We start from the raw sequence: 23,769 nt of genomic DNA on the forward strand, positions 1-23,769 counted from the left end.
TCTCTTGATATCATTCCTACCTACTTCCTTAAAGAAACCCTTGTCATGACCTGTCCATTTCTGGAGGATTTATTCGACTCCTCACTTTCATCTGGCCTTGTTCCTGATTGTTTTAAAATGGCGGTAGTACAACCTTCCCTTAAAAAAGGAGACTAGACAGACTAGACCCAATTACTCATTTCTGGTCTCAAAACTGCCACTTCTTGCAAAGGTCTTATAAAAAGTCATAGCAGAGCAGATAATTTCCTTCATGCACATTAATGGTCTCTTTGAAAAATTTAAGTTGGGTTTTAGGGCAGACCATAGCACAGAAACTGCACTCCTTATGGTTTTAAATGATCTTCTCTTAGCAGCTGACTGTGGTCAACACACTGTACTACTCCTATTGGATCCGTCTGCGGATTTTAACACTGTTGATCATAGTATTTTAATTGAATGTCTTAAAAATTTGGCATTTCAGATTTGGTTTTAGATTGGTTCTGTTCTCATCTTTCAGGAAGATCATTCTATGTGGAAATTGAAAATTATAAATCAGCTGTGATACCGCTAAAATATGGAGTTCCACAGGGATCTGTTCTTTGGCTCTTACTATTTTCCATTTACATGCTATCACCTGGTCATATTATTGATGCTCATTGTGTTTAACTCCACATTAAATTGTTTTTTGTGCTTTACACATAATCACATATGTAGATTAGACGTTCATTTTACAACAATATGTATTGTGTGTAAAAGTGCTCATACAGTCGATTGCCCACCCCTTTTGCATTTTCTTATAGGCACTGAGTTCTAGCAGAATTTAAGGATGTACTCACTCTTTAAACTTACCTGGTCACACACTCCTCTGTTAATTGTTTCCCTGAACATGTGGACACGATCATCTCATTATTAAACAAGCCTGAGGAAAATTGGAAATGTGGTGATGAAAAGGAAATGTTGCATGGGGAAAATTGCAAATAATTAAATGATTAAGTGTGTGCCAAGAAAAAAAAGTGTAGGAAAACTAAGGAGTTGAAAAGTGTAAATAGCAGACGATATTTTGTCAGTTTAAGGCCTCCATACAATACTACAATTGCTTGTGTATTCCATGATGATTGGCACATAGTTATGATATGATATTCTTGCCGTTTTACTATGGGAAATGACATGCCTACAAACTGAAGGGTTGCTGACCACTGTATCCTGTTGGCCTAGGATCAGAAAACAAGTATGTTACACTATATCCTTTATAGTTCCCATAAGGCCTTTACCATCTGTTTATATGGTTTCTACACTCCTAGGGACCTCCTCCAGTTTACAAGATTTCATAGTCTGTGAAAGCTCAATGGGAGAATTTGCTACAGGGTTTCAGCCATTGCTCTGAGTATCATACTGACTTGTGTCCACTGCAACAGAAGTTCATGGTTTTCATAGTACGTTCCTTCACACATTCCTTCCCCTGGACCTCCAGTGTGTAGCGCAGAGGACTGTGGAGGTGGTGTTGGAGTTAGTGGTGAAAAAAGTGTTGGAAGCCAAACCCCACATCTTTAACAGGTCCAACTCTATTATGTTTATGTTTTTTTTCGAAGGAGTGCTGGTGTTTACCAAATTACGCAGAACTCAAAATAATTATGGTGCACAAAGACAAAAATAGAAAGATGGATGCTGGCAGCTCCTGCTTACACACCAAAGGCAAACATATAAGAGTTATCTGTATGTTTTGAGACAGTATAGAAGCATAACGTGAGACAGAGGTGAAGGGCGGGCCCACACTGATCCATCACTGTCATTTGACAGTATTTTTGTGTTGTTTTCGAATTCCTTTTACTTTGAAAACTCCTCCTTGATTTTGTTGACTGAGTCAAAGCTGGAAACTCCAAACATGCTTGTGAGCTCCAAAAAGTTTGTCTTCTCCAAACTCTTCTCGGAAGTGAAGTGAACACAAAATTGGTGAAGACAAATGGATTGTCAGCCCTGTACCACACATGTACACTATATACAAGCATACCATCCACATTGTACTGTATGTTTAAATGCCTCACAACCAAAAAGTCATCTCAGAGCTCAAAGTAAAGTTGTATTCAGGTCAGTTCAAAATTCAATTTAATTTAATTTTCACTCAAGAAACATCATTTATGTTCAATTCATGGGGGTATAATGAATGTAACTGCAGTCATTGCAATTGACAGTGAAGGTTAAACACATTTTTCAGTTATCCACCCTTCTTATTCAAGTCTATTTTTGTAGTTTTCTGTAAGCAAAATTGGCAACTACCCCCAAAATAATTCCCCGAAAATGTTTCAGAAAGATCATTTCAGAAAGAATGAGAATTGATTATTTCAAGGACAAACCTTTTTGATCAAAGCAGAATAAACAGATATACCTTTTTCAGCAAATGATTTCTAACAAAATCATTTAAGATCTTAAAGATGTCATGAACTTCACAGTTGGTCAGAAATTGTGATTGCTGGCTTGACCATCCATGGACCAGCCCTACAGCCGCGGTTTTCCATGAGTGACTGAGTGAGCGTTGGAGTTTCCCTATTGGCCAGTGCTCTTTCAAAATGAATCAAGATGATGGAACCCTGACGCTCTCAGCTTCAGTGTTAAATGCAGTGAAGTCGGCTAAACTCCTGTTTAAACAGACACGTACCAGCATCTCTGGTTCCATCCAGTGTGATTGACTCTCCGGCAGGAGAGACACTCCGTGGTGTGTTTGGATTTTATAACTAAACTAATACCAGGACTCAAGCTTTTTATTTCTCTGACATCACCAATGATGAACAATAGTGTTAAAACACTTGCAGGTCTTGCAGGTAAAACATGGGACTCTTGTAGCTGTTATATCATTTTAGTGTGTGGCGACTGCTCTGCAGGTGCACTTGATTTGACTGTAACTGTGGTAACTGGGTGGAGATAAACCTCATGAATTTGCACTCAAAATGCCATCAAACCTTTCATTTACAATTTCCAAAACAGCGTCCATGATCATCAACCGGGAAGGAGGCAGAAAAAAGGTGCATAGAGGCATGAAGGAGAGTGCACAGTTAAAGCACCACAAATAACCATCACTCTGACAAAACACTCAATACAGAGTGAAACAGATGAAAGAGCAGGAGGAGTTAACAGATAATTTCGATAGTTATAATTAGACTTTAAATAAGTTCTCTGTCAAATCAAACGTCCCAGGATATGAGTGGAAAGTATTGTTCTTGCAACTGCATTTATAAACTTTTTTGACTCAAGTGTAGCCTAACCATGTCATGTGATGCTACTTCAGTACACTATCAGCATATATTACTGGAACCACTACAGAATGAACATTTAATATCAAGGAATTTTTCCAGACTATCCCTGTAACAAACTGGCCACAATTTCAAACGATGACCATACACGGTCCTGACATATACTAGGTTTTGACCTGGTCTTGTTTCTATTGCTCAGAGAATCTCTAAGTGGGTTTGTGTCAGGCAGACTGAAGACTGAAGATAATGCTGTATCTGCTTTAGACAGACGGGCATAGACAGTGCTGTGATTGACACAGTGTGGGAAACCAGTGAGAGCTAAGCATTGCTCCAAACATCTTAACAGACTGTAATGTTTCCATCCAAATGTAGCACACGTTTTAACTGAATTCCCCGAAAATCAGCAAGAGAAAGCGCACAAGAATGAACGTGCGTTTCCATCCACTGCTGTTAGGTGAATATTAAGAGTCAGTTTATCAAGATAAACAGTCGGTGGTGCTAATTCTTGTGTTTGAAAATTAAACAATTGCAGAAGAGGAGGTTGCAAAGAGATGACATCATTAAAAGAGCTACAGTCAAAAATGTGACATTTTTTCTTTATGAGAACATTACAGTCTCCTCATCGCTCCACACACATCTGATGTTTTTGTCTGTCAGCATTTTTCATCTCTTAATTGGAAGCTTCAGCGACATAAATGTCACATGCCTTATGATTGTCATGATTTATTCACCAAGTCTGCTTACAGTGTAAAAGTTTAAGTGTGAAAACCTTTTTTTTTGAATTTCCAGTGTTTCCACTTTGTTTTGTTTCTTTTAGTGATAATTGAAAATGCATATAGGAACAAGGTTTTATTGACATCTTTTAATGAAAACCAAAGCATTTCTACTTACTGCCTGTCCTAGCTGGATGCATTTTTCAGACGTCTGTATCACACCCACATCCAATGAAATGGATATGCTTCAGTTTTAGTCAGTACAGCTGTCTGCAGCAGCAGCCTAATGGACTAAATGATCTTTTTAGGCTTAGAACTGTATAGGCAACTGAAACCAGGAAACAAAATTAGCACCATCGACCAGCCACTTGCATATTTTGCAAAAAACAATATTATCTATTGAGTTGCTGGTAAAATTTGAACATTTATTAGTCATTTGGCCGGTAGACAAAAAAGTAAATTTTGCACCCTGACAGAAACAGTTCAGTTTTAATTAACACAGCTTTCTCAACTGGTAGCAGTTTAATGTGTAAATGCACCTTGAAGCACACTATTAGCTAAGTTTTTTTTTTTTTTTTTTAATTTAAGTGTATAACTAAATAATATATTAGGCTGTGAGCACTACACAACTGATATATACAAGTAGAGAAGAGGTGTCAAGATGTCAGAACACAATACCATATAATTAGATATAAAAATAAAAAAATACCCTGTGTATAAAAACCCACAGGAATCTCTTGATGGTAGAGTGAATCTGGGCTTTTTTGGTGGAGAGTTTCCAAATTTAGGTAGAGGGTGTTACAGATTTTAAAACCCTCTAAACTTGTCATTTGGGCTTTGTAGATAAAACTGACTTCATTGTGGCAGGAAGTAATCCTTTAATACAACACTCATGAACAGTCTCTTCCTCATATGAACTCTTTACCTATTGGATGTTTATTTTTTATTAGTGCACTACCAATGAACTCAGGTCCTGGCATACGAATATGTGCTTTATGGTATTCTGAACCCAGTGCTTATCAGCCCCGGTGGCCTATGTCCTAAATATACTGGAATCTATGTGAATTTTCCTCACTGGGCTGCTCTCCTAGCTCAGGTCTGTTGTTGTTTTTCTCGGTTTTGATTTTATTTTAGGTGTTGGGCTGGGAGGGATCCCTGAGAACCATTCTTAGCATGGTGGGAAGAATGCGTTAAGGAAGTTCAGAAGCCCTTGACTGTTTTTTTCCCCTCCAATCCAAGGAAACCCAGCATCCCTCAATGGGCATGAATAAGGAGCAGGTCACGAATAGCATTTATCTCATGAGCAGTATAAATATCTCTGGTTTGATTCTAACCACAGCTGCTGATGAATAGATAGTACAAATTGGGATGTAGGAAAAGCTATTATACTGATTAGAGTGGCTTAAATAAGACTTAATATATACCCCCAGAGTAAGTATGCATTGTGCAAAATGAGCTGACTGGTGTTTTTCTTTAGATTTAGGGTCCTGCATCGCAGAATTGGCAACATCTGTGTACAGTAGTTAAGAATTAGATTTATATCTATTGTAACAGCATTGTTGTGAAATATTTCAAATAGTTCTATACTTCCTCTGTAGACTTTGGCTGCAGTCAGTTAAACTGTTAAAATAAAAAAAAGAAAAAACATCAAAGTATGTGTTGTTTACATGGGTACTTGAGAAAGAACACAGTGAGGCTGTGGAGGAATGATTCACAGCTTGAGCACTGCAGCCTCTCATCTGAACTGAGACATGTAAACACAGTCTGAAAGCTCTTGCTTTTTTCCAAAATGGGAGCTTCATGCTCCGAAAAGTGACTGATGGACAGCTTTATGGCCTTGAGTCTTATGCTGTTGACACCAGCGCTGAGTGGTGTAATTCACAGGGTGTTGTATCTAAATCCACTTATCTTCTATGTGCTGCAGTGTTGTGGGTAGCAATTTAAATGGAGTAAAGTTCAAACAGACAAGAGTGGATGGATTCAAACAGAAAGTTAACTAAGAAAAGAGTTGGAAGACTAGGCGCAGTCACACAAACATTTACAACAGCAAAAATTCAGACCAAAATCATTTCACTTCAGTGGAATCGCCATGATTAGTATGTTTGTTCCAGAAAGTAAATGAAATCTGCAGCTAGAGTGCAATTTTGATGATTCAGACTTGCGAAATCGATGCCACCCCTGCCCTCCCACCCACAGAATTGTGACCAGACACCAAAATACAATCTATAAGTTTTGATTATTTGGATTATATTGGATTTGTCCTTTTATTTCCCAATATGAAAGTCTAAGTGGTGTTTTAAAGCCCTCTCCACACTGCTAGAAATGATTCTGTGGTCAAATATGTATCATTTATTTATCTGCCTGCTGGCTTGAAAGACACATTTTAAAATTAACATTTAAATATACTGAGTCTAACAATACTGCAGTCAGTATAAAAAAACCCACCACTGTGTTATCTTTTTAAATAGTAGAATGTCCACTTAATGTCCACTGTCCAATTATATATCTAATATATGTTTTATATTAGGTCAATATATCAAATTAATTTGATTAGTTTGAATTTTTGTCTAAAATATATGTACCTCCAAACCAAATTATTGCAAAATACACAAAATGGTTACTTTCAGTCAAAAAGGAACATATATGATAGCTGGCTACATTAGCTGTCTTGAGACAATGCAACAAACTGTGTCATGAACAGAGGTATTCTACTTTGTTCAATCTGTCCGTACCTGACGGGATGCTACCGCCAGCTAACCAGCTATCATTTGGTACCGCCAGTCAGTAGCTGTATGAATAACCATACAGGCAACCATTCTTGCTCTTCTGTCTTGTACTTTAAGACCTAAAACATAATTCAGACTCTTTCCTTAGTTGATGTGAAGGTCATTCTACCACCTTCCATTAAAAAGTTATTCCTACGTCAGTTGGCGAGTAGCTGGGCAATCCCATAATCAGTCCCATGTATCACAGAGGGGGCTGCTGCCGACAGAACTGTAATGACCACTGGTTAGTTGACCTCAGCAATCCCTCCCCCCTCACCATAATTACTGGGAGGACCTGAAAGCCACATTCTCTCAGGCTTTTGAGAAAGAAAATCAAAACAAAATTACTGGGCAACTGGCTTTGTGTATGTGGACAACACACGTTTGATGTGATGAACGTGTGAGGGGAAAAACTCTCAATAATGCTAAAATGAAAAGTAACGAGAGTGATCTCAGTTTAACGAGATAAAAAGATAGAGAGTAGTAAAAGGAACTGAACTTTTATAAATAACATGTTTAAAACCACTGGAGCTGGTGTTGTTGCAATAAATGCTAAATATATAAAAGCATAAGAGCATTTAATTAGCAATATTCTCATCTGGAACTGTTAGTTTGTAGTCACCGAATATCTCCCAAGATAGGTGGAGCAACTGAAGAGAAGTAGTGCTTAATTTTCTCAGTAAAAAAAAAAAAAAAAAGGGGCAGCTTTGGTGAAAGGACATGTGCACTGGTTTTTATGGTGATCCAGTGAATCCAAAATAAGATGACTTTAAAGTCAGCAGTTTCATTTCAAACATGGTATTAAGCTGCAAAAATACCAAAATGCTCTCATCAAATTCACCACGTCTCCGACCACTCATTCACCTCAGTGTCCATTTCTAAATTGACTGCTGAATTTGTTTAGCTCCACACAAAGTAATTGTTTTGAGCTTCCTATATTTGATAGCCTGGCTCCCTTCTGGATGTGGAGGCTCTTTTAACCATAAAGATGAGGTTTGTTGTCTGATTCCCTCCCTGCACAGTAAATAGTAAAAATCTGTTTGCAATCGTGCAATTTATTCCCTAGATTTCTGTCTTACAGGCTGCCTGCTTTTCTCCAGAATACATATCCACCAGCGTATTACCCTTACATTCTGTTATTGGAGTCAGTTATAGTATTTTCAATTGCTTGACTTTGAAACTCGCATCTCCATTATGATGCCAGTTTTGTCATGGTGTGTTTTCCGATACATTAAACACACCGTGGTCTTAAATGACCTTGTCAGAAAGTGAGCATGTACATGTGCCACTTGTATGTTGACACAGCAACTGTATCCATGTTTTTACAGCTTCATAAAGATTTAAGTTAGACTATGAAGTCATCCACGCCACAAGCCTTCATCCTAAATTAGTCTGGAAAGTGGCAACTTGAGTTAATTTGACATCTTTATTTACAGTGTGCCTCCACCACTGGCTCTGAAATAAGATGAACCTCTGTACATATGTATAGAGAGATTCAGTAAGTTAGATTTAAACCTGTCACTGGGAGTTAATAGAATCCCACTCTAGGTACCTATAGACTAGGCTTTCATTTATACTTAAGCATGTGATTTCAACCAACCATGGCACCACCGCAACAGTCCATTCATGTGTTGTAATTGAACAGGTGGTACATACTTTAAAGGGGAACAGATTTTTACACGTTATACAGTATGTTTGCAGGTGTTGGGGAGTCCCACTATATATGTAAAAAAGCTGTATAAAGCCTTTTTTAAATCTGATAAATGACCTCAAGTGATGTCACTTGAGGCATTGTCAGTTGGGGCTGAAGACTACAAGCTTAAAAAAATCTGGGGATGTGGAGTTAGAAAGAAGTGAGGTTAGCAGACCTCTGTAACTGCTCCTCATCTCTGCTAGAGGCTAACAGCTCCTAGCTACATTAGCTGCTACTAGTATAACACACCTGAGTCTGTACAGTTGAGTGAATTGAGTTGAGTTGCATTGTGGGTAATGTACATAGGTGCCAGGTTTCAACAAGGAAGAAGAATACATGGAATAAAAAACACAATATCTCTGGTTCTGCTGCATTAATTTTTATCCTTTTTCAAATATTTGAGGAGTGTTATGCTAATTTGGCGGATTATTCTATGTTTACATTCTTCTATTTACTTAGGGAAATAGAGCAACAAGAAGAAGGTTTGCCTTTTTTTCTCCAACTGACTGGTTCACAGTGGAAATGTCTTAGCTACTTGTATGTTACTGAGACACTCTTCAGTTTATGAAATGTTACCATTATCAGCAGTCTCCACCAATAGAAAACTTGAAGAAAACATGATCCAAGCTGACCAATGTGTGGTCACATTTTTGAGAAGGTGCATGTCAGCTACGGAGGCTATGTGCGAAGGCTCTTTAGCTATACTGTAACCTCTTAATGCACAACTATAAACTCCTTTACACTGACAATCCACAGACCTCACTGTGAACTGTTTCCATAGGGACTGTTTCTTCGCCGCTCACAGTGTGTTCACTCGATTATCCAGAGAAACAGGCGCACTATTTCTGGAAAAGAAATGCCATTTTTCAGTGTTGTGGTCACCGCAAGTAAAATTGCTTCACTTCCACTGTAATGTACCTTGGCAGATTAAACTGCATGGACAGATACCAGTGCCAGATAAAAGTTTATTTTTATGATGTGTTTGAAACAAACCTTTAAGCCTTTAGACAAGTGAGACTTGTAAAACAAAAGTAGTGCAACTTGATATCAGGCTGCTTAGCACGCCAACCATCTATTTGACGAATGATGAGACAGATCATGTTTATCTGTTTACAAGTTGTTGTTCCGAATGTGCTCAATACTGCGTTCAGGAAAGGCAAAATTTACCTTCACCCCTCCTGTCTCTGCTCTCTGTCTCTTGAGGATATAAACACCACAAATCCACAGAGGAGATTTAAATGCCAGTTCTTCTCTTTCAGGATCACTGTCAGCCTACTTTCATATATGAAATGAGCTGTTTGGTATTGAGTCACTGTCATTCTCTCACTGCTTTGCGAGAAATGTATACATATGTTCCACGGTCAGACGTCACACATCAGGGTGGGGATATACACTGTTATGTCTGACTTGCTAAATGATGGCGTAGCAACGCCTGTGCTTTGATGTGGCTTGAGTTTGCTCTCAGATAAGCAAAATTTTTGTTTTGCATGCAACAATAACAATAACAGTGCAAGCATGTTCGGTAAAGTATCCAATAAACAAACACAGTCATAATGAACTGGTAGGTTGGGTTAAATCAGGTTTTTCCTTGGATGATACTGTTTTCAAAAAAACAAGGATAGATCATGTGTGGCGTGTTAACTCTGCAGATTTTAGTCTTTATTATCAAGATCATGCTAACTTCCCCATGAAGAAACGCAGAAGGCTGCGGAAAGAGATAGATCTGAACTGACCTAAACTTTTACTTGTGACATCATTTCCATCAGACAGCAACAGAAGGAATCTCCGGTCCCTGTTAGAGTCATAAAATGAACCATCATGATGTCGAAGACCGAACCGTGCAGTTATACATGGAGTCGGATGAAAGCTGGTAACACGAAAGATCTTATTTAATGTGTGTATGTTCTGAGAAGACAGTATTAGCCCCTTTTACACAGCCTGTTTAAGGCGGGAATGTTGCGCCGTTATTCCGCCTCGCCGTTCTGTAGAAAAGGTACAAACACATAATGGAGGGACCATTGTGGTTCAACCGTTAAGCCAGCAGTGGAGGTTGTCACATTGCCAGATCGATGTCTGTGTAAAAGGGACAGCCGGCATGGCGGGACTACAAATGCTAGACACCGACGTTGTTGTGTTACACGTCACGTCTCTGATTCCGGAACGTCAGCATGCTATCTAAAGTCACACACAGGGTGGCATTATGCTGACCTTGGTTGGTTCGGTGTAAATAAGCAAAGCCGGCATAATGATGGGTCTTCTTTACAGCAATGTTGCGGGATCTCTGTATAGAAGGGGCTATCGTGGTTGTGAACAACACAGTAGCCTCTTTTATACAGAGAACCCGCATTACAGCCGCAAAGAGGATCCGCCTTTGAGCCGCCTTCGCTTCTTTACACTGAACCACACAAAGCCGACATAAAGCCGCCTCCGTGTGGTTTTACATAGCATGCTGACATTCTGGATTCAGAGGCGTGACGGAGATCAGGCTGATCAGAGCTGTGAACTCTGCCATGAGTGAGTACAAAGACGTTACTAGGACGACGGCAGGACGTTTCTCTTCATTTTGAAAATGTTAAAAGTAAAATTAGACTTTTCCATCGACTTCCCGACTCATTTTAAAAAAGACGAGAGAAAGAGAGCAGCTGCGGTCGAGTGAGCCAGAGAGTGAATGAAGAGCGACGGTAGTGAGGAAGCTGGTGAATCAGATCAATAAAACGTTATTTTCTGATTGTTTCACAGTGGTTATGTTCTAGAGCACAAACACCCCCACACACCTCCGCCCAACCCTGCGACTGAACGCTGCACCACCTGATTTGGTCTGAATACGGGCTAACACAACAGCGTCGTACTAGAAATATGTCTAAAAATGAATGCATTTGAATTTACTGAGCACAATCCTTCCCACCAGTCCGTTAGTTTTCCGTTTAGGTTCTAACCAATTAATTAGCAGTAAAATTAGCCGCTCACATTTATGCTCATAAAGGGACAAACCACTTTGATTTTAATGGCAGCATGATGTTTTCTGTACTGCCACCTTTCCAGAATATTGTTGTTTTTTTATGTAAACCTTTGTCTGGCTTTGCCAAACCAGACTGCCCTCCAAATTTTAACGGTAGTACAAAAAGAAAAATGGGCTACCTGTTGAGACTTGTTACAAAAAAATTCAATATTTAAATAATGTTTTTGTACTATCTGGTTGGTTTGCCCATGTGGAATATTACAAGCAGCTAAAATGTAGCAAAAGCCTTATTGTAGACAAGTAAGGTAACATGAGTGAGTCTTTATATAAACCTTTGTATAAGTGACTCCACGTGCAGCATGTGAGAGCTCTACCTCCTTTTCATCACACGTCCCGCAGTAACCTCGGTCTGCAGCACAGTGCTACGTTACACTGAGAGACGTGGTTACTGTGACCATGACATGGCATATGCATCTGGGCTGGATATGGATGTGCTTGTTGGAGGTATTGTGCAAAGAGAAAAACAAAAGGCCAGTGCTTAAGAATATTTTGAGTCAGGGAACTAAAAATAGATGGAAAAAGACAAAAGAAGGAAGAGTTTAAATAGAAACTCTAAATCACTGAACAAGAACACAATGTTGTATTGACATTCATATTATTTGATGTATTTGGGTATTAAGGTGGAGAAAATATTTCTACACATATGCATTAACTTCTATTGTATCCCATATAAAAAGGCCTGTTGTGAAATATAAATGAACACTAACTCTTGAATCTCACATGTACTGGCTTCTCCCAGCATGTGGCCTGATGATAAGCTGCTGTTTATGGAGATTGCAACTTGAGATGGGAGGATAATTCATCACTGCAAGTACCATAAAACCCAAATGATTAAAACAAACCTGGCTGGACATGCTCTGGGTTTTTACACCTTTTGCTTTCATGCTTTCTTTATTGTTCTACTGTGAGTCAGCAGAATTCAGCCAAAATAGGGCAATTTAACTTGTGTTTGAAATGTGCAGGGATCATCAGAATCAAGCAGTTCACGTCTGGAGCTACGAAGGTGCGGAATTATTTTATCCTGTCAGGAATTTAGTATATCGTCCTCTTGAGATCAGACCTTAAAGTATGAATCCTCAGAGTTTTCTTAAGATAGCTCTGGCTAAATATAGCTATGGTTTGGTATAATGACAGATTGCAGTGTCTTCACATTTGCTCTAAGGGGAGTGTGACTGTGCAACTGGCGTCACTGTCCCCCACAGTGATCTGCTCTGGGTGTCCAAAAAACCACCATCCCTTTTTTCTCAGCTGCTATTGTTCTTTATGTCGCCTCTTCTCTCTGCACCAGTAGTACCTCTTCCAATTTAATTAAAGAGTCTCAGTCAGTAAGTAAGTTCTAAGTGTATTTATAGTAGCATCTTGATCACGATGAGACACCCGACAAAGTACACCTCTAAAGCCAGGCAGAAAATGAATGAACAGAATAAGCCTGATTTTAACCCAAAATTTGTCCCCCCCCCCCCCCCCAAATTATTTTAGAATCAGGCTGAATTTCTGCCAGATCAGTTGTTGTTTGACGTTCAGTTTGAGGTCGTGATGCCTGATTAGTCACCTGAACGATGCCTGAACAATCCGACAATGTGACGATCGGTTGGATTTCTGGCATGTCCAAAACTGATCGATTGAATTGATTTCCCACATGGCTGCTGTGAAAAGATGCATTTTAAACTGTAGTCAGCTTGTCAGTAACAGTTTATAAGTAAGTATAGTATTTTACATGTTGTGGATAAAACTGTAGTTGTGAATGAAACAGCTGTGATTGTCTCGTTCTTACAGAAATCTGTCTCCTTTTTTTTTTTCTCACTTTTCATTCATAGTAGAATTCCATAAACTAATGCTGCCTTTCTCTCTTTTGTCAGTATTATTGAGGGAATTATATTGGACAAAATCAACAGGGGGTTCCATGCATACATTCAGTGTGAGCTCCCTAACCCTAACCCCTAACCCTAACCCTAACCCTAACCCCTAACCCTAACCCTGGCCCTAACCCTAATAGCCAGTCAACTGATCACAAAGTGTCTGTGAGGATAAAGTTGTACGTTCTGGCAGTGTGAGTTAACACAACGTACAAGACTAATAAAAACATACAGCTCAGCTAAAGAGAGATCACAGAGGTCCATATCAAGGCTCTGGTGAACCTGCTTTCATATTTCTGAATCACCACCCACGTCGTTTTTGATACATTCAAGTAGATCTGGTGTTGTGCTTATTACTGTCTCTCCCTAGAGGAGGAAGTGAGCCATTCAGAGTTTGTAGATGGGATTTAGAATGGGGGGATGCCATCTTCCTGTTCCTGAGCCAGCAAAAGGGGGATATTAACATTGAGTCAAGCACAAAAGAGACTGATGTGGTTAATCAGGTTGTTGCATGTAGACTCGCGGACACAACAACTCTTAAATCATCAGACAACAATAAAAGTGATGAATGTTGACTTTGGACAGGAATTTATTGCATTTTTCTTACCACACAAGTCACAGTTAAAGATTCTCCCTGTTTGTCACAGACTGAAGACATAGAAAAAAAACATTGTGCACTATAAAGGACATGATGCAGCAATTTGCGGCCTGTCTGCTAAAAATGGAAAGTCCACAGACAAAACGGCCCGACTAGTGTTTTCCACATGGTTCCAACAGGTGCTGGGAAACACAGTTCATCTGGATGCCTTTTTTAGGAGAAAACACTGGCTGTTTGTTTATATATTATTGTTGTTTATTTATTTATTTATTTATTGATCATAGCTTCCCTCTAAACATCCTCTCCATGTGCTTTATATATACAGAGCATTTGGCGTTTTGACATGCTTTATCTTCCCCGCTGATTAACTGCGCGATAAAGAAAACGAACATGCATCTAGATTCTGCCCCTCATCACTCTTGGTGTGGCTGTTTGTGAAACGCTCCTGTGCTCGGCCCTAACTTGCACCGTAACTGTTGATTTGTGTATCCTGTCAGGCTGCTTTGATGTGCGAGATTGAGCTGCTGCCAGTCGTGGTTTTCTCTCTCTGAAGCCCGGCAGATCTCTAGTCATCCCGCCCCGGCGCCCTGCCTGCACAGCGTGGTGCCCAGCCACAGGCCTGCGGGCCCTCGGGGCACTCCAGTCCTACATTCACAGCCAGAGCATGCAAAGGCATATCTCCCTCCACCGCACACACGCACACACACACGCTGTAGTAAGCAGGCACTGCTGACAGCCTGAGCAGTGTTTTGAATTGGCTCCTCTCTGTGGGACTTGTGGACTGATCACATGTTGCTCTGTCCGAAAATGTCACACAATATTAGCCTGGTCTTTCTACTGTCAGCATAAAGACTGAAGAGGTAACAGATGACTGGACAGAATTCATGCAAATAGGAAAGTTGTCTTCGGGAGGTTATACTGGGGCTTTGTCACGACTTGTTTAGTCACGCAAGCTAAACAAACAGAGTTAAAGGACAGTTTCACCTGCAAATATTCACACAATCATAAGGAAAGGAATCCATCATAGAAGAGGCAGAGGTCCCAGCTTCTAGCATGAACCGGTCAACCAGTTAACTGCCACTGATTCCAGAAAATCAGAAGTCCTAACACCACCCATTAAGTGTCTTTGTGATAAAAGTGACACCTATTTCTTGGATATTCTATCCATACTCTAAAATACATTTGTATCTACTACAAGCATTTTGTGTTTTAAGCTAAATTTAACACCAGCATGGCTATGTCCATATTTACATATTATTCTAACAGCTTCTCTCTTAAGGGTCCAGTATGTTCAGAATAACTAAGTCATACGAGGTGGTGTCTGAACACCCTGTCATACCTGGTTTTGCCTCTGTAAGCACAAAACAGGCTTTGTCACAGTACATTTAACCCAGACTTGAAACAAAGTAGTTCATACAAAATGTCTTTTCAACATGTCTGAACGCAGAACGTTTTTATAATTGTTTCTGAATGTTCTTAATTGAAGACAGGGCAATAAGCCTGCAGCACTACCTACTCATGTACCATTAGGTACAACAGCACACAGCGTCTCTCCTCTAAGGTATTCATTGTGCTGCTCCCTGTTGTATGCACAAAAAGTGACATTCTGTGAAGACTGAAAAAAGACAGCTTGAGAGATAAGTTTCTCATCTCTGCTTACCCGGCTAATCACAGTGAAAAGTGGGTGTGATTAGTGTATTCAGTTTTGGAAGATTATAAAAGTTGTCAGAGGTAGCCTGCCCTATTCTGACATAAAGATGTGGAGGCAGAGAGTTTTCCTTTAACAATATTCACCCATTTCTGAGTCCACTATAACTTTATTATATACGCCAACAGGGTCTTCCACGCCTATGGTCATGTCATCTTTCTCACCTCTTTCCATGCTTTTGGGGAACATCTTTTAAAACGGTATGACAATGTACGGCTGTGGTGACGTTTTAGCTACAGTAGTCCTGGGTTTGTGGGATATCGTGCTAGTTAAAAATCACTAAAAACAGAAACGTAAAAGAAACAACATTGAATTGTATTTTCTTACTCCTCAAACAGAACTAACCGAGAAGTTCAAGTTTCACCTCGTCTCACTTTGGGGTGTCTCATTAGTGGTGTAGAACGTCCAGTATACTGTGTAACTGCAGCATCTCTTCCTCAAGCGGCCGAAGCTTTTGTTGCCTTTGTCTCCTCCTGTTCCTGCTCATTTTGTACTGTCAACTATCCAAAGCAAAAGCAAAATGCCCCCCTCCAGTAAGTAAAAATATACTTTTGTTTAAAATAAAAAAAAAGAACTGAATTATTTTTAAAAATTAGCAAACAAGTACGAATTACAAGAAGAAATCTAGCATCTGTATTTAATACTAAGTGAAGGGCAAATGGATTCTTAGCCATGAAGATGTTTTTTTAGATAATTGCTTTTAAAGTATAATGTTTATTCCTCTGTGGATGCGTTGGTTGGATATTTTGATGATCTTAAACCAAATCCACATCCTATTTTATTGCAGTACGCCACATTTAGTCTGTCCTATCCAACTGACTAAAACAGCTCCCGCGCCACATCTCTGCAGCACAATATTTGATCAAAGGTAACACAAAGGATGGGGGGGGGGGTTCAGTTGTTGTTTATCCTCTCGCACACATTACTGCGACATGGGATTTTGCTGACAGAAGAGCTGCTTTCCCTCTTAACCTCCCTCAGCTGACCTCCCTGGCTGTGGTTAATGAGGCAGGACAGGCTTTCTACTGCAGAGTCCCAGAGGAGGAACAGTCCTACAAGTGGAGGGCTAAGCTTTGATCAGCGCAACCTCCTTTTATTTTTTTTTGTTTTAACTGAGAGTGAAATGGTCTGTGCACCAAGTTTAAACTTCTGAAGACATTTTTTGAAAACCAAGGCCAGATGTTTATAAAATCATCCATCTGCGACATTTTCAAAGGTGTGAATTTTGGGATTCTGATTGGGATCTTAGCCTTTGCTTGTTTGCATTTGTCGTCATCTTCTGGTGAGAATGCTCCACTGACTTCTTAGAACCTAATGGAACTTTTGCCCTCCTCAAGATGCTCCCATGTTCCACCACAGGAGGGCAGCATGTCCAAACTTTTCACACTCACTGCAGGCTTGACCTGCTCCAAACCATCGTCCACTTTTTTTAGGCTCGTACACAAGAAGTGAGTATTTGTAACTAGATTTGCTCATATTGTGCTGTGTATCTTAATTGGCGGTTTCAAAATAGACCAGTTTGTGCCTGTAGTTTCAGATACTAGAGGATGTGAGAGCTCTGTGGTCAGCTCTTCACTGAAAGAAAAAGACACAATCAGCTCTGTTTGTCTCTGACTGTTTTAACCCTTCAAAGAAAGGTTAAAGCAGAGGTGTCATAAGACGCATTAACATTAGTTGATAGTCAGTACAGATTCCAGCTTTCTCCCCATAATTTCTCTCAACCCAAGTTTAACTTTCTCCACATGAAGATAGGATTTTCTAATGTGGGTAGCAACATGCTGTTCCATTGGGGGGATATCAGAGATTAAAGAGAAGTAGGTTTTGGGAGCGTGTTTGCTTCATTGACGGGTGTAAAAAGGTCAGGATGTTGCCAAAAATCCACTTCCAATATGATAAATCATGTGGGAAAAAAGTAGCAAATCTTCCATTACATCTGTTAGTACCTACAGTACACTTCTACACCTATTTTGAACATGTTGTGGAGACTCTGACTTTACAATTGAGTTAGGAAAGACGGACTCACAAACCTCAGCAATCCACTCTCAGATGTCCTTTCCATCACATTCTGACTGAATTGAAGTTTCTAACTAAATAGAAATCAAACCCTTCATTTCACCTCTGTGTCATCTCTGCCAAATTCAGATTTGAATGTTTTGTATTCATGACACATATAGTGGAAAAGTAACACACACGAAGGGTTGTAGTGAGGTGCAGATCACTGGAAGTAGACTTGAGAGTAGGAAGAAAGTGTTGCACAATCTGGCTCTATATGCATTTGTCTTTTATGATAGTAAAATACAATTATGATGTACTAAAAATATAATAAAAGATCAATAAAAGAGAAATGCATATGGGGCTAGAGTGTGTGACACATTTCCTACTCTCTTGCATTCATGACACGTCAACCTAATTGGAAGAACAAGACCTCCTAATCTAAGAGTGTTGGTCTGATAGGGACTGTGTTGGAAATTCCCTTATCTCCAACTCAAAATTAAAACTAACAGGCTGACGTGACGGTTTTTTTCACACTGCTTCTACTGACGGCCTGTACTGTCTAATGATGGCAGCAATGTTAGCTGACAGCAAGATGTTTCCGCAACTACGTGGCAGGATTGCCATGAAATTAGGTATTAATGTTCACATCCCAAGCGGATCATTTCTCCTGATGTTTTGTCTAGTGTGACCATCCGCTCAAAAATATATATCAAAATTGAGTCAGATTGCCATGACTTTGACTGAGCACATTCATGCTCCCAAGGGGGGGAACGCCCAATGACCTCTTTCCTCTTGAGCCACCTTAAGGAATCTTAAAATCTAGAAGTCCACTATGGATAGCAACTCTGTCTGTGTGTTGTTCATTTGGTTTGACACTTTTGTAATATGGGGTAATTATTGCAGCTTCTATGAACTCTTTTGACGTCTAGCCTTGTTTCACCACATCTTCATGTAGTCTCGATTGGAATGTTAAAAATGTGACTCCATGGAGCTTTTTGCTGTTCACACTGATAAGAAAACATCAGATCTGTGTCATATGTCAGGCAAAATAACAGAATTAAGACTCTTTGGGCCACAGTGTAAACACACTCCAACTCTGTGTGTCGCTCTAAGGACCCAGTGATGCTCCTGAGAGGCTGGTGTTCTCTGCCAAGGTAAACATCTAAGCTCATGAATACCCGCCACTCATCCACACCCTGCCCTGTTTTCCTAAGCTCTCTCCTGCCTGTGAAAGAAGCAGCACCACTTCTCACATATTGGTTACCTTCTACAGCTCAAGACCAAATAGTATGTGCAGATTGCCTAATTTCTCTGTTTTGATAAGGTTGCACATAGATTTAACTCTATTCTTGCTGAATTCTTCACATCTTCACATCATCAGATCATGCCTGTTAAAAGTAACTGCATAGCAGAGGAGGAGGTAGTGCTTTTCTATGCAACTCACCGGGAGTACAAAAATAGTCTTATTTCCTGTAACTGCAAACGCTCAAGATAACCATTTTATCACATTTCCCCTCATTACCAAGAAAGACTCTCGTAACCTAGTGTTAACACTTGGTATCATTATATGTTGCCAATCAGCAAGTTCCTGTATTCCTTACATGTTATGTTTTATTCATGGGTTTTTATATTCATGAGGCTGTGCTGAGAACATTAGGTCAAGAGTTACATTCTGTGATGGACTTGGATTGTGTAAGAGAGATCAAAGCGCTGCCATATTTAGCTCTGTACAGTATACTGACAGGATGTACTGATGGGCGTCTGGGGGGCTTAAAAGTAAGGAAATCCCATTGACGGAGCCTCAGAAGTGGGCAACATGACCCTGAGGTCCGCTTTGACTCCTGTGGACAAAACAAAGCCATGAACAAAACCGTAGCTCTGCACTGGTTTCTAGCTTCTGATTTGTTAGCATAATCCATCCACTCACCATATAAACCCAGTAGCTCATGGGAAGGCAATTGTTAAAGCCTTGGCTCAATCTGTAAATGCTTAGTTTGTACTAGAGAGAAATGAAAGCATTTGTACTTTGATCTCTGTCTCCTAAAAATGTAGTTCATTATTCAGTAGAGAGAGCTAGGGAAGTTGATGGGGTTCTGTGAAGAAGCTAATCCAATGTTATTGGTTTATTTTTTGTTTTGGCGTGTCCTCGGATAACAGCAGGTCATCTTTCTCTCAAGTTGATGTCCTGAGTTACTGACTGTCATTATATGACAGATAAATGTAACAAAATCAAAGCATATTTTTCCCAGTGTTGAAGATTTTCTAAAATTATTCATCACATATGTATGTGTCAAATACCTTCAGAAGCTGTGTTAATTTACCAAACCTTATTGACTTACAGTCTAATGTAAAGGCCTGGTCATCCGTGTGTCTTTGTGAAATAGGTGGTGCTCGCAGGACTAGTTGTTGAATTACTGTATCTGGCAAGCTAACCAATAACGCATTAGCCAGCCAGGAACATGCTAGCACCAGTCAGTCACAATAGCTCTTGGATGTAGCTGTTAGCAAGGTTGATAAATGACAGGTAACTTATAAGTTGGGCAGGAAGTGCATCGATATAGTGACTTAGCAGGTTGAGCTACTCAAGCCGGAGGGTATTGTGTTATTGCTAGCCTGCCACAATACTCCACCAAGCTAGCTGGCAAGCTATCTAACTCACTAACTGGACTATATGCTAACAGAGTTTATTCAAGAATGTAAAGCTATGCCTGAAATTATTCCATGGTTCACTCATTCACTACTAACTATTTAATAGTCGTTCAGTAGTTTACTCAGTGAGCAGTCAGTTGAGATTTTAGACACTTACAGATCATCATTTTGCATCATCACTGACAGGTGAAGTGTCACAAACATGGATGTATTATAAGAGCAGACAGAACAGACAGTAGTGTATTTGCCATGGACACGACTCCTGTCTCATAGCTGTCTGCAAACCGTTGCCTGTTTTGTGGAGCAGCTTGTATTCTAGCAGAGCAGATTCTATTAAGATGGATGGTGCAACACAGCTAATAGACTATAATAGCTTCCACTACTGTGGACTCTCTGGCTCTCTGTTCCCTCAAAGGCCAGCACTGTCAAGACAGTTTGCTGTTGATGAACAAGGCAAATTTGTATGTCAAAGTAAACTTGAGTTCAGCTCAATGCTAAAGATTTGGATGTACTTTGCCCCTGCAAGCAGATGTGATTCTACTCAACTGAATTGATTGTGTTCTGAAATTATGTGGTTATGAATGCTGGTGTGACCCAGCCATAACACTTTTCTCCTCTTTTCTTGCTATTTTTTTAGATCTAGAAACTTGATTGTAAAGCAAATAGCCACATCTTTTTGTGTGTCTTATAAATATGATATTCAGAAGGATGATAGATTGATGTTGGACCACCATGAGTATAGTAGAGTAGCTTCAGTGCTCCTTGGCATAAATCCTACAAGTCTGTGGAACTCTACCAGAGGAATGAATACCATCCTTTCAAAAGATATTTGGTGATTTGATGATGGTGGAGAGCGCTGTCAAACTGCTGCACTGTTCTAAAATCTTCAATACAGTAGTTGTTCAACTGGGAGCTGGTGACTGTGAAGGCCATAGCATATGATTCTTTTCTATACATCACAGAGCAGGATAGTCGCACATGTATTGTGTCTTTAAGATCAAAATCAACACAATGTACACTCCTCTAACTGTGTTTGTGTCTCTGCTCAGAGGATGCAGGGACCTACTTCCCCTGTGTGAAGAGGGACCCAGGCCGGTACCTGCAGCCCTGCTCCGAATCCGTCAAGACCTGGCTGCGCAGCATGAAGAATGCAGGGAAGGTGCTCCTCCTCATCACCAGCTCCCACAGCGACTACTGCAGGCTCATCTGTGAACACATCCTGGGGTAAGGCTGCCCACACAAGGACCACAGACTGACCCCTTCCTTAACTAGAGCAGGACACGGTCTGCAGTGCTTACCATAACAGCCCCCACAGGATTTATAACTTGAAAGCTCCGCTCAGCCCAAACTGGCAGTTTTTGGTTTTCCCTCGGCTCACAACATTCCTCACAGCTCTGACATGCCATCAGTCATTCCTTTAGTCAGGTCTGCTTCCAGTTAACCATCATCGTCACACACATATGCTACACACACGTATATCCCAGCAGCCCTCAGTGGTCAACACTGAACATTTAACCAGACTCACTGTTTAAATTAGATTATTAGATTAGACAGTTTTATTAATCCCCAATAGGGAAACAACAAATAAATAAACCCATAAAAAGCCATTTGAATTGAGAATTCAATTGAGAATTTTTTTCTTGAGAAAATGACTCCAAACAATTAACTGATTACTAAAATAGTTGGTGATTAGTTGAATAATTAGCAACTAATAGATCAATCAACTAATTGTTGCAGCTCTAAACACAACTCCAAATGAATGCTAATGTTTCTCTGTGTCTGCTGGATGTTTAAATAGGCAACTGTTTGCTAACATGTTCACCATAACTTTTATATAAGGTGATATTATATTAATATTGTGTTTTCAGCTTATTCATGTATGGCCAAATGCAAAGAGAACAACTAACAATCATCAGGTTTGCCTGTTAGTTTTACTGAGTCCAATCTTCTTATTTGGAAAAGTATATGATGACTGAAGTCCATCTGCTCAGAAGTAACAATTTCTTAGCAGCCTAGAATGAGCACTTCTCACTTCATTTTATGGTTGTAGATGTAGGTTCTTATGCAGTTTAGTGCTGTCTTTGTGCATTACTGGTCTGTTTGTAGTGCACACTGTGTGGTTCGGGGTTATTTTTGTAGCCTAAGCCTTGTTATACACTCGATCAAGCAGCAAGAGGGCCTTGCAAAAACACAGTGTCCCTGATACTGCTGTGCCTTTACAAAAAGAAGCCCTTGTTGTTCTTTTGTGGGGTGTTGTTATCTCACACTGCACTCGCCTGGCTTGGTGGTCTGCTTTTTCACTCCTCATGCTCAGAGCTGACTGTTCTCTGCAGTCAAGCACAGGCAGAAAGGAGGTCGAGGTAAAGCCGTTTTGCTCTGAATGCCAGTTTGTCTCACGGGGCCTCCGCTGCCCGGGCCTTCCCCCCTCTCACCATTTCCTATAAAGCAGCAAGCGGCCTGGTCACTCCAGTTGTTCCTCTCCCCTTTCCGCTGCTCCCCTGCTGTTTAACTGACACCCCCCCCGCCTCCCCTCCTGTCTCCGTGACCTCCAGCACCACAGCATGTGTCGCCTCCCAATGAGACCCCAGCTGCATATGGGTGTGTTCAAATCACTGCTTTACAAGGTCAGTGATGCAGATTTATGTTGCGATAGCTACAAGAGGAAATTAGTCCACCTTCATCTCACCAGAGGTGCCTTGTGTGTTGTTTCTCAGATTGGGTTGGCCTGCTGTTAGATCTTTCTTGTTTTAACCACAGCCAACCTACCTCTTCATTAGGGAGGCGCTTGATATGTAATTCAGGCAGCACAGCACTAAAAGCACGTCTCTGTCGGTATGTTATGTCAGCACTTCAGTGAGAAAACAATTTGTTGTGGAAGACTCCCTCTCCTGCGTCACCACACATTATGTCCTCTCCCAGAGAAAACCGTCACCAGCCTCCAGCTGTCTCAGTGTGGTGAGGTGGCTGGAGGCCAATGACAGTCAGCTGTCAGAAGTAGCACAACAAGGCTAGAGCTGTCTGACAGGAAGCTACTGGCCAACACCCAACAACCTGTCCATGGAGACTGCTGTTGTGTATGTAGATTGCTGACTGTTGTAATTTGGCACAAGCAGAAGTTGGTATTTACTACTCCAGCGCTGCTAAATGTGCTGATTTGTTTGTCCTCTGATGTTTTGGACTTCTTTGGTGACCAAAATGAAGTGATGCAGCCCAAAGGAGCTTCCTCAACAGCTTAATGAGTCAAGATGTCTGCAGTTACAATCTAAAAATATGACTGATAATTCAGAATCAGAATCTGCTATCTGAAATATTATACGGAATTTGACTCTGGTTTCTAGTGGCTCTCAATAAACTTACATACAGTTCCAATAATGATGTTCAGGAAGATATACAGTACCAGTCCAAAGTTTGGACACTGTCTCATTCAAAGCAATGGGAAGGTGTGTTCAAACTTTTGACTGGTACTGTGCATAGTCATACAGCCAATAATATATATAAAATATATGATAATATGTATGTGTTATAACATAATCTGTATGTTGAACTGCA

The 23,769-nt window shown here is 40.2% G+C and overlaps 1 protein-coding gene across 1 annotated transcript in view; it reads left to right on the top strand.

Moving 5' to 3' along the window:
• nt5dc1 (5'-nucleotidase domain containing 1) overlaps nucleotides 1-23,769 on the top strand; it is a 70,448-nt gene that overhangs the window by 17,463 nt on the left and 29,216 nt on the right. Inside the window, exon 7 of the mRNA XM_067573108.1 lies at nucleotides 21,270-21,444. Coding sequence (XP_067429209.1) covers nucleotides 21,270-21,444 — 175 coding nt within the window. The remainder of the gene's footprint in view (nucleotides 1-21,269; nucleotides 21,445-23,769) is intronic.

Source organism: Thunnus thynnus, chromosome 18 (assembly GCF_963924715.1).
Source record: "Thunnus thynnus chromosome 18, fThuThy2.1, whole genome shotgun sequence".
Classification (NCBI taxonomy): domain Eukaryota; kingdom Metazoa; phylum Chordata; class Actinopteri; order Scombriformes; family Scombridae; genus Thunnus; species Thunnus thynnus.